This window comes from Chiloscyllium plagiosum, chromosome 32 (assembly GCF_004010195.1).
Source record: "Chiloscyllium plagiosum isolate BGI_BamShark_2017 chromosome 32, ASM401019v2, whole genome shotgun sequence".
Lineage (NCBI taxonomy): Eukaryota > Metazoa > Chordata > Chondrichthyes > Orectolobiformes > Hemiscylliidae > Chiloscyllium > Chiloscyllium plagiosum.
In genome coordinates this window covers 44,623,429-44,635,736 of record NC_057741.1, presented here as the reverse complement: position 1 = coordinate 44,635,736, position 12,308 = coordinate 44,623,429, and the positions used below count along the sequence as shown (strand labels likewise).

The 12,308-nt window shown below is 39.8% G+C and overlaps 1 protein-coding gene across 10 annotated transcripts in view; it reads left to right on the top strand.

The window, feature by feature from the left end:
* dennd4a (DENN/MADD domain containing 4A) overlaps positions 1–12,308 on the top strand; it is a 150,318-nt gene that overhangs the window by 97,198 nt on the left and 40,812 nt on the right. For all 10 annotated transcript variants that reach the window (XM_043674608.1, XM_043674611.1, XM_043674610.1 and 7 more), the window contains 4 exons: positions 2,001–2,134; positions 5,239–5,374; positions 5,699–5,905; positions 8,126–8,254. In XM_043674608.1, coding sequence (XP_043530543.1) covers positions 2,001–2,134; positions 5,239–5,374; positions 5,699–5,905; positions 8,126–8,254 — 606 coding nt within the window. The remainder of the gene's footprint in view (positions 1–2,000; positions 2,135–5,238; positions 5,375–5,698; positions 5,906–8,125; positions 8,255–12,308) is intronic.

Below are 12,308 nucleotides of genomic sequence, written 5' to 3'. Positions count from 1 at the left end.
CTCCGCCCCCACCCCCTCTCCGACCTATCACCCTCACCTTAACCTCCTTCCACCTATCGCATTCCCAACAGCCCTCCCCCAAGTCCCTTCTCCCTACCTTTTATCTTAGCCTGCTTGGCACATCCTCCTCATCCCTGAAGAAGGGCTTATGCCCGAAATGTTGGTTCTCCTGCTCCTTGGATGTTGCCTGACCTGCTGCGCTTTTCCAGCAACACATTTTTCAGTATTGAGTATAGGAGTTGGGCGGTCATGTTGTGGCTGTTCAGGACATTGGTTAGGCCACTTTTGGGATACTGCATTCAGTTCTGGTCTCCTTGCTATAGGAAAGATGTTATTAAACTTGAAAGGGTTCAGAAAAGATTTACGAGGATGCTCTTGAGTTGAAGAGTTTGACCTGTAGGGAGAGGCTGAATAGGCTGGGGTAATTTTCCCTGGAGCATTGGAGGCTGAGAGGTGACCTTATAGATGTTTATAAAATCATGAGGATCATGGATAAGGTCTTTTTCTCAATGTAGGGGAGTCCAGAACTAGAGGGTGTCGGTTTAAGATGAGAAGGTAAAGATTTAAAAGGGACCAAAGGGGCAGGTTTTTCATGCAGAGGGTGGTGCATGTATGGAATCAGCTGCCAGAGAAAGTGGTGGAGGCTGGGACAATTACAACATTTAGAAGGCATCTGGATGGGTACATGAATAAGAAGGGTTTTCGAGGAATGTTGTCAAATAGAGCTAGATTAATTTAGGATATCTGGTCAGCGTGGAAGAGTTGGATCGGATGGCTACTAACCCAGCTACTAACTGAAGAAATGCCTAACTTGAATTTTGGGAACTAATTGCAAAAAGAATGAAAATACTATTTCCTAACTTGTACGTTCCCAAGTTGCAAACATAATTACAAAACCTGTCGACCATAAGCTAGTCTGATGCAAAGGTTTGATACATTGTCGACTAATGTGTGACGGTTAAAGGCAAAATTAAGTATTTTATACAATGTAGAGAGAGATGGCCTCAGCTCTGATGTGTGGGAGACTGTCATGCATTCTTTCATTTACCTGTTGTTGAAACAATGAAGTTTTGAAATCCAATCAGCATTTGAAAGTGTACCAATTACTACTAAGGGCAGTTAAGTTTAGGGAGGACAAACGGACCTGGGGAATCTCCAGCAATAGTTCATCCAAGTGAAAAGACTGAAAGAGTTATATTGTATTAGCGAGGATTGATCTAATACAAATGCTTAAACAGCAAGAAATCTCTACCAGTGAGTGGAAGCAGAGATACTGACTGATTTCAAAAGGAAATTGAATAAGCCCATGAGCCAAATAAGCCTAGAAGTTCTACAGAAAGCCTGTTTAGGCTCAATGGACCAAAAGGCCTCTATGTGCAGTAATGATTCTCTGCCCAAAGAAGGGAAATGAATGTTCTTTAGCAGGGCAATCCTGAACCAAAGGCGGCAGTCTGAGTATTTGTGCTAAAGCAGTGAGAAATGAATGCAGAAAAAAAATGTTTCAGCAACATACTGCGACAATAAGGTGTACAGGCCCAAGACCCTTACATGCAACATCAATTGGGAAAATAACATGTGAGGGCTTATAGGAGAAGGCTAGGAAATATAGATTAAAATGACTGCAATAATTAATGCAATTGAGACAAAAAAAACTGCAGGTGCTGGAAGTTTTGTGTTCTTTAACATATATCAAGGATGGGATGAAGTTAATAGTTTATTTCAACTAATAGGCAGTTCTCACTGCAGACTTGAGGTTGTTCTCTGCAACTTCGTCAAATCCAACTAAAAGTAAAAAAATTGAAATGGTGGACCTAGATTTTCTTTTATTTTGGCTGTAAAAACTGCATAACATATGGGAACTGAGAGAACAAACAGATTGCACTTCCTTGTAGTTCTTGTTTCATTTTCCTCTATGTTATCAATTCCATTTGATTGTAACGTGCAGTATGAAGTATGCTATTTGACTTGAGATGATAATTCTACCATTTATGCTAAACCAGTTAGACGCAGAGCGCCCCGATGATTTGCATCTCATAGAATTGGATGAGTCTCACCGAAGTGAACATACGGTTTTCATAACCCCTCCTGATCTTCCAAGCTTGCCTAATGGAGAAGAACATCCCCTTCAATATAGGTATGATTCTAAGTTTGCTTGCATGGTTAGAGCACAGAGGAAATCGTAAGGTTTCAGAATGTGTCTAGTATTTACAATGTTTTAAATGCCTAGAATCATTTTCATTTGCTGTTTCCCTGTCTAATAATCATAAAAACGTTTACACTGCATAAAGTGTAGGTAGTTCTATTTTGGTATAATGGTGTGGACATGCTGTGTACACAAAGTTGGATGAAATTGGCATAGTCTCTACTCAGATGCAAAGTTTAAACATCTATTGTTGGGGAAAATGCAGAGGCATGGAATTGAGGGTGATTTAGCAATTTGGATTAGAAACTGGCTTTCTGACAGAAGGCAGCGAGTGGTGGTCGATGGAAAATATTCAGCCTAGAATCCGGTTACTAGTGGTGTGCCCACAAGGATCTGTTTTGGGACCACTGCTGTTTGTCATTTTTATAAATGACTTAGACGCAGGCATATGTGAATGGATTAGCAAATTTGCAGATGACACTAAAGTCGGTGGACAGTTTGGAAGAATGTTACAGGTTGAGGGGGACTTGGATAATAAGCAGAATTGGGCTGTGAGGTGGCAAATGGAGTTCAATGCAGCTAAATGTGAGGTGATGCACTTTGGGAAGAATAACAGGAAGGCAGAGTACTGGGTCAATGGAAAGATTCTTGGTAGTGTGGATGTGCAGAGGGATCTTGGAATCCATGTACATAGATCCCTGAAAGTTGTTACCCAGGTTGATAGTGCTATTAAAAAGGCATACGGTGTATTAGGTTTTATTCGTAGAGGAATTGAGTTCCGGAGCCGCAAAATCATGCTGCAACTATACAAAACGCTAGTGCAGCCACACTTGGAATATTGTGTACAGTTCTGGTCGGCATATTTTGGAAAGGATGCAGAAGCATTGGAAAAGGTACAGAAGAGATTTACCAGGGTGTTGCCTGGAGGGAAGGTCTTATGAGGAAAGGGTAAGCGATTTGGGTCTGTTCTCATTGGAAAGAAGAAGGCTAAGAGGGGATTTGATCGAGACATACAAGATTATCAGAGGATTAGATAGATTAGACAGTGAATGGTTTTTTCCTAGGCTGATGACTTCAGTGTGTACGAGGGGGCATAACTACAAATTGAGGGGTGATAGATTTAAGACAGATGTCAGAGGCAGGTTCTTTACGCAGAGTGGTAAGGGCGTGGAATGCCCTACCTGCTAATATAGTCAACTCAGCCACATTAGGGAGATTTAAACAGTCCTTAGAGAAGCACATGGATGATGATGGGATAGTGTAGGGGGACAAGCTGAGAATAGTTCACAGGTCGGTGCAACATTGAGTGCCAAAGGGTCTGTTCGCGCTGTATTGTTCTATGTTCTATAGTATGAAGTTTCAATTTAAAAGCTGTAAGTTAACTACTACATACAGTTTTGAAAATTAGCATGTTTGTATTGTAATTTAGAGAACTGTGATTATGCTGCAGCCTTGTATTCACCACTGCCAATTATTTTTATGCAAACTCATTAGATCTGTTTTTAGTGTTGAGAATGTAACTGTGCTCCTCCAGGGAGTATCTACTGTATTTTTTAAAAATGCTTTACATAAATTTTCTGCTCTGCTTTGAAAACAACATTTTTTCAAATGATGAAAATTGTGAATACTAGATTGCAAACACTGGGTTTAACAAACATCTAGCTGTCTTCTGAAAATGTTGTATTGCTTTGAGTCTCATTCCAAAGTAGTTCTGGGCTATCTGATAGCTCTCCCAACTGGCAGCATTTTGTGGTTCGGGCCTGTTTCCACACTGTAAAGTAATCTAATCTATCTATTCCAAAGTAGTTCTGGGCTATCTGATAGCTCTCCCAACTGGCAGCATTTTGTGGTTCAGCTGCTACAAGGATATGCATTCGATGCTCTCCCAATGCCACTCCATAACAATCAGGTTGAAAATCTAGGCTAATGTTTTTCTTTTCTGCTTAATCTGGTGTGCTGAGGATGTCATGGACCAGACGGTTGCTTTGGATTGAGGGCAGAAAGCCAGATACTAGCAGTGCCTGAAATGGTGTGTGGCCATCCAACGAATAAAGGATACTTTCCCAGAACCTAAGAAGCAAATAGCAGATTCTAGAAATCTGGAAGAAAACAGAAAATTATAAACACAGCAGGTTTTACAGTATCTGTGGAGAGAACAGAAGCGTTAATACTTTACTTGTGTACATAAGAACACATGAATCAGGAGTAGGAGCAATTCGATCCTTTGAGCTGGCTCCACCATTCAGTAAGATCACAATTGACATGATTGTAACCTCAAAACCATGTTCTTGCCTACCATGGTAACCTTTAAACCCTTGCTTAACAACAATTTACCAACTTCTGCCTTAAAAAGGACTCTGCTTCCACCACCTCAAGAAAGGAGTACCAAAGGCCTTCTGTGAAAAGGTTTTGCCTTACTGCTGTTTTAAATGATTGGCCCGTTATTTTTAAACAGTAACCACTAGTTCTAGATTCTCCCAAAGGAGGAAACATTGCCTCCACATAGACTCTGTCAAGACCCCTCTGGATGTGTGTACTCTGAAAAAGCATTAACCATGGTCGTTTCCTCCAATGTTGCCTGACCTGCTGAGTTACATCAGTTTTTCTGCTCCCCTTTTTCATGTCTTAAAGCTCCTAAAATGTTGGCCTGTCTCATACTTTGCAAATGCTGTCAAACTTTGTGAATTTTTGACAGTTTTGACTTTTCATCCATATAGGAGGAAGTGAGGACTGCAGATGCTGGAGATCAGAGCTGAAAATGTGTTGCTGGAAAAGCGCAGCAGGTCAGGCAGCATCCAAGAAGTGGGAGAATCGACGTTTCGGGTATGAGCCCTTCTTCAGGAATGAAGGGCTCATGCCCGAAACATCGATTTTCCTGCTCCTTGGATGCTGCCTGACCAGCTGTGCTTTTCCAGCAACACATTTTCAGCTTTTCATCCATATATCCAATATTTAGTTTTTTTATGTCTAGTGTTACATGTAGGTTAGGTGAAGCCTTTATTTGGCACTGAAATGTGTGGTTAATTACATTTTGGTTGTTGACTATGTTTACGACATTTTAATATATTAACTCCAAACTGATCCTGTCCTTTCAGTTACTCTAGCTTCCCTGTGCTAATACCAGAGCTCTTTGACAGACCGGTGGGTTTATTAAAAACTCCAGCAAACAGGTTAACGTCAAAAAATAGTTGTCCCAACAGTCCTGCGCCCATGGGCAGAAGAACTAAGCAGGTACACCATGATTGATGTTTGTATTCTGAATATTCTGTCATAAAGTGTGTAAATACCATTAGGTACTATTGGCACACTGAAAGATTGAATACTGTACTCAGTGGGAGAATGATGGATTGGTTAGGCTGTATTGTTCGAGTGGAAATGTAAATCAATTTTGTAGGAAAAGTGGAATGTATAAATAATTGGGTGAACAGTGTGTTTCATGTCACCGCTGTGTAGGAAGAGTAATACTTTAAATGTAAAACATTAAAATTGTGAACTGTTTGAATGCATATGTGAATTATAAATTTCATTTCATAATTTTATCTGTTTGTATTTCAGGAAATAAAATCAGCTCAAAAAATTGCAAAGCGTTATTCATCAATTCCTCAGATGTGGTCGAAATGTCTCTTGCGCCATTGCTATGGCCTCTGGTTTATCTGCCTCCCTGCTTATGTGCAAGTTTGCCATTCAAAGGTTAGGGCTCTTCGGACTGCTTACGATGTATTGAGGAAGATGCAAGTCAAGAAGTTGGAACCACCTGATGAGGTATGAATACAGTCACATTGTACCATATTAGCAAACAATGGTGTCAGTATTGCCATGTGATTTGGTGGGAGAGGAAAGACAATATAATAAATAACATGTTCACTGTGATGGAATGCTTGTTTTGTTTCTGATTTTCCTCTGCCAAACTAACCCCAGTTGAACATCAGTGTAACTTAAAAACAGTATTTTTTTCCCTATTTATTTCAATAATTATGGGACATCTAAAATAATCCCCATACACCTTTCCTGTTGCCGTCCCATTCACTAACATATACAGTACTGTTGGGAGAGTCAACTTGTCAGAATAGCAGCAGGAGCTATGTCTGTGGCACGACAGGTGACACTGCTGCAGGAGATGGGAGGAAGAAGAATGACAGGGCTGTAATGTTTGGAAATTCATTAATATGGGGAACAGGCATTTCTGCAGCTACACAAGTCTCCAGCATAGTATGTTGCAAGCCTGATGCCAGAGCTGAGTGTGTCTTGAAGATGTGACAGGATATTCTGAAGGGAGAGGGTGAACAGCTAGTGGTCATGGTACATATTGGTCCCGATGACATGGGTAATAATAGGGATGAGGTCTTACAAGCTAAATATAGAGAGTTAGGATATAAATTGAAAAGCAAAGCTTCAAAGGTAATAATCACAGAATTGCTACTTTCTGGTGCTGTTCGAGAGGGCTTAAATTCAACTGACAGGAGAATGGGAACTTGAGCAGGGGTAAGGATTGATAGTAATGAAAGGCAGATAAAAACAATGACTGCAGATGCTGGAAACCAAAGTCTAGATTAGAGTGGTGCTGGAAAAAAAACAGCAGTTCATGCAGCATCCAAGAAGCATGAAAATCGATGTTTCGGGCAAAAGCCCTTCATCAGGAATACTGTATTTTCGTGCTTCTTGGATGCTGCCTGGACTGCTATGTTTTTCCAGCACCACTCTAATCCAGTAATGAAAGGCAGAAGTGTAAGAAGCACTAGAGGAAATTAGAAAAAAGAACAAAAAACAAATGAGGCCAAAGTGCAAAGTAAAACTAAGGTGACTAATGATGTTAAGACAAATCTTAAAGATATTGTGTTTAATAGGTGGAGCATAAGCAATAAAGTAAGTGAATTAACACTGCAGTTAGATATTCGTGGGTGCTATGTAGTTGCAATTAAGGAGGCATTGGGAAGAGTGACCGTAATATGATGGAATTGTAATTAAGGTGGAGAGTGAAAAAAATTGGCAATGATGGTTGAGAGAATCTTACCAAAAGGATTGGCAATGGTTTGGTAACAGCGTATATTTAGGGAATGTGTGCATGAATTACAACAGGTATTATTCCTACTTTGTGCAAAAATAAAACAGGAAAGATGTCTCAATCATTGCTTTCAAATGAATTTAAGGATAGTATTAGATCCAAAGAAGAGACATATAAAAGTGCCAGAAAAAAAACAGTAATTCTGAGGAGTGGACGTACTTTAGAATTCAGCAAAAGAGGACAAAAAGATTGATGAAGAGTGAGGAAAATAAAATATGCGGGTTAATTTGCAAGAAACGCAAAACTGACTATAAAAGCTTCTGTAAGTATATGAAAAGAGGAAAATGCACTGCAGAGATTCACCAAGGCTCCTTGGACAGCACCATCCAAACCCATTAGTAGATAGAGAGATGCAAGCGCAAAGTGAGAGAGAGAGAAAGATGCAGGTGCAGAGAGATACAGACGCAGAGCAAGAGTGCGATGGACACAGACAAGCATATACTTGCATAGATGCCTCCACTTGTCCTGCACGGAGGCACAAATAGTCGTAGCTGATATTTGGGAATCTTCCTGAGGCTTTGCTTCATAACCAATTATTATTGATATTGCTCAACCTTTCTCTTAAAGTCATAAACTGAATGATATAGGACAAAATCTCTTCAATATGAAGAGAAAGCGCTCTCCAAGCAGGCAAAGCTTTATCAAGAAGTATTTATTGTTGGAGCAAGTCAACGTATGCTGGGATTTCGCCAATATGCACTTGTATGTCATTTAAACTGTAAACCTGTTAAACCTGATTTAATCATATCCTGACAACAGCTTTCAAAACCTTCAGGTGATGTACATCTTTGCCTGACAGTGTTGAACAGTGATTCTGGCACTTGTGTAATTATGGGAATACATTTGGGAGATAATTTCTTCAGTGGATCTCCCTGACAATTTCCTGCTGAAGGAAGATTTTTTTTCTCTCCCCAATCAAGGTCTGTTACCGTGTTCTGATGCAGTTATGTGGGCAGTATGGGCAGCCAGTGCTAGCTGTGAGAGTTTTGTTTGAGATGAAGAAAGCTGGGGTTCACCCCAATGCTATAACATATGGTTACTACAATAAGGTATGAGCCTCTACATGTTTACTGAGACTTTGTGTTGCTTTTTAATTGTAAATTATTCTTATTCTCTCTCCTTTTTTTCTTACATTGCTTTTCCCAAGGCAGTGAGCTGTTTTCATCCTCTGCCAGTGTTACTCTTCAGCAAGCTGCAAACACATTTAATAGGCCTAATGAGGGTAACATCATTCTGAATGCTCAGTATTTAATTGGTGAAACCATTGACACTGTGTTGTGAATGCTGCAAGCACTTCAGTTTGTGTTACAATATTAAAGGTCCAAACCAGTGTGACTACACATGTTAATCAATAGCATGCCTTTAAATTCTTTACTATTTTTGTAAAGCAGCTCATTTATTAACATGAGTCTTGTAGAAGATCCGTACTTCAATGATTTATAGAAGAATGGAAACCCCAGCAGTCTCGAGGTTTTAGAATTATATTGATGCTTTGGATTGACAGCTGTGGTGGATCAGTTTACAAGTTGAGCCAGTGACTTGTATGATTAGTTTACAATTCAAAGTTCTGTGTCAAAATACAATAAATTCAGCAAAGTTTACTTAAACTAGATTCAGAGTTTCTTGAGAAATTTTCCAGGTTATGCTCACTGGAAATCGATGTTCGACCCCTAAAAAGATAAATAAACTCAGAAAAATAAGAGCAGGTGAATGCCATTCTGCCCATTGACTCTTTACTATTCATTAGAATGGCTGAACTCCTTAAGGTCCTAACTCCCTTTCCTGTCTATCATCCCATAATCATTGATTTTCTTATCAATCAAAGATATCTAACTCACCCTTGAATATTTTTAATGATCTAGCCTCAACTGCTGTTTGGTGAATTCCAAAGACTAATGACCAACTGAGAAAAGATATTTCTCCACATGTCTGTTTCAAATAGAGGCATCTTTTTTTTAACTGTGCCCTTAGTTCTAGATTCCCAACGAGAGGAAACATCTCCTCAGTTTCTTCTCTGTCAAGTCCACTCTGTCAGAATCTTACAAATTTCAATATGATTACCTCTAATTCTTCAAACCCCCATGATTATTGGTACAACCTCCTCATCCTTTTTTCATTAGACAATCCCTTTACCCCAGGAATGAGCTGAGTGATCCCATTCTGTCCTGCTTCTCTGCAATTGAAGCCTCCCCTTGCAAACTGTACACAGTGCTCCAGATGCATTCTCTCCAAAACCCCAGACAATTGCATTTAGACATCCTTACTTTTATACTCTGTCCCTCGTAATAAAGGCCAGCATCCATTTGCCTTTCTGATCACTTACTGGACTTGCTGTTTTGTGGCTCATGTACAAAGGCCTTCTATAATGCAGAATTCTGCGGTAAATCCCTATGGAGAGATGGTGGTTTAGTAGTTAGTCACTGCACAAGTAATCCAGAGTCACAGGTTAATGTCCTAGGGAACAGTGCAAAACTCATCACACTACCCTGCTTTTTTCTGTACTCTAATAACTGAAATTACATTTTTAAATAACAATGGCATTGCTTTTCCTCCATCTGATTTTTGTTTTGTTCCCCTTATTTCCTGAAGGCACTGCTTTAGTAGAGTTTGTTTCCATGGAACTGACAACTGCACTTATTTTGTCCAAGAATCTGTTCTTTGAGTATGAGTGTGGATTATAAATTGGTAGGCTATTCTATCCAAAAGAATGTTGAAGCTAAGCTTGGTTTCTATTGTTCATTCATGCGCACAGTTTAGCTGAAGTTACTGCTTAAAAGCAATGGGGTCAATAGTATGTTATTGCCCTGACCTGAGACCGGGAAAATACGGCTGACTTCATAAACCTTTACTGATTCTTGCCAATTGAGATTAGTTAATTCACATGGATCTGTATATTTTTCCCAATATGGATGACTGTACCCCTCATTTTTGATCTGTATAATCTCTTTCCCCATAATTTCCAGTTCTATCACTCAGAAACATATCATTTCTGGTCTATATCACTCTGAACCTCAACTGTGCATACATTTATTCATTGAGTAACTGTACTTACACTTTCTGTAGACAAATAAGCTTTTGTTTAAATTCTGTTTTCACTGTTACTATATAAAATAAAAAATGATTTCATAACTTGAAATTGAATAATTTTGCTGCACAACTTTATTGTATTTTATAAGATAATCTTTAAAATGAACCTGTTCGACTTCTACCTGTCAATGTTGGTCTGATTAAAGTTAATTGAACTTGCCGATCTATGATGCCATTGACTCCAATGCAAGCTGAACAGGATTGAGCTGTTTCATAGTCATTAATTATATAATGGAGCCTGAAAGCTACAGTACAACAATCTAGCTCTTTAGAATATAGTCAAATATTAGCTTTATTCCTCAATCCCTTAATGCACATTTCAATGTTGATTTCAAAGGCAATGTTTTTAAGAGTTTCTGCCATATTCTATAAATTACATCATGCAGTACTAGAACAAAGATATTATAGTCATATTATTTGGTCCAATTCATCCACACCAACCAGACATCCCAATCTGTATGAGTACCAAGTGCCAGGACCTAGCCCATATCATTCAAACCTCTTCCTATTCATATACTTATCCGGTGCCTTTTAAATGTAATTGTACCCGTCTCCACCACTTCCTCTGGCAGCTCATTTCATACATGCACCACCTTCTGCATGAAAAAGTTACCCCTCAGGTACTCCTTTAACTTTTTCCCCTCTCATCTATGATCTATTATCTCCCCTAGGGAAAAGACCTTGGCTATTGACCCTATCCATGCCTCTCATGGTTTAATAAGCTTCTATTAGGTCACTCCTCAGTCTCCACCACTCCAGGGAAATAAAACCCCAGCTTATTCAACCTCTCCCCATAGCTCAAACCTTCTAGTCCTGGCAACATCCCTGTAAATCTTTTCTGCACCCTCTCAAGTTTAACAGCATCCTTCGTGTAGAAGGACAACCATAATTGAATGCAGTATTCCAAAAGTGACCTCACCAGTGCCCTGTGCAGCTACAACATGACATCCCAACTCCTATAATCATGTTATGACCAATGAAGGCAAATGTGTCAAATACTATCTTCGCATCCTGTCATTCTTTAATAACCCCCACTTCACATTAGAATTGTTCAGTGATACTGTTATTCATTCTGATGTCAGTGAATATTTTAGTCTGAAATACCTTCACTCTTTTCCACAAAATCTCTGTACCAGGCTATTGACTCCATCCACCTCCTGGGTACTGACTCAGCTTGAACCAAACTCTTTGCAACTTTAACACCCAATTTGACCCTAATTCCATTGCACCTCCGTAACATGATTTACCTTAACTGATTTATACCCTCTTGTAATTGAAATCTAAACCATGCCTGTAATTCCAGACTGGTCCAATCCTCTCCCATGTTCCATAAGCATCAGCTCATCCAAAACGTTCTTAACCTATTGCATGCCAAGTGCTGTTCACCGACTGCCTCTCTCCTTACTGACCTACCTTGTCTCCTGGGAGCCAAGACTTCAGATTTAAAATTCCCATGCTTGTGTTTACATTTTCTTTCTGGCTTAATCCTTTTATGAATGTAATAATCTTCAGTCCTGCAAATCACCCCTCGCTCTTCCTTTTAGAGTCATAGAGATGTACAGCATTGAAACAGACCCTTCGGTCTAACCTGTCCATGCCGACCACATATCCCAACCCAATCTAGTCCCACCTGCCAGCACCCGGCCCATATCCCTCCAAACCATTCCTATTTATATCCCCATCCAAATGCCTCTTAAATGTTGCAGTTGTACCAGCCTCCACCACATCCTTTGGCAGCTCGTTCCAGACATGTACCACCCTCTGCGTGAAAAAGTTGCCCCTTAGGTCTCTTTTATATCTTTCCCCTCTCACCCTAAAACTATGCCCTCTAGTTCTGAACTCTCCGATCCCAGGGAAAAGACTTTATCTATTTATCCTGTCCATGCCCCTCATAATTTTGTAAACCTGTATAAGGTCACCCCTCAGCCTCCGACACTCCAGGGAAAACAGCCCCAGCCTGTTCAGCCTCTCCCTATAGCTCAAATCCTCCAACCCTGGCAACATCCTTGTAAATCT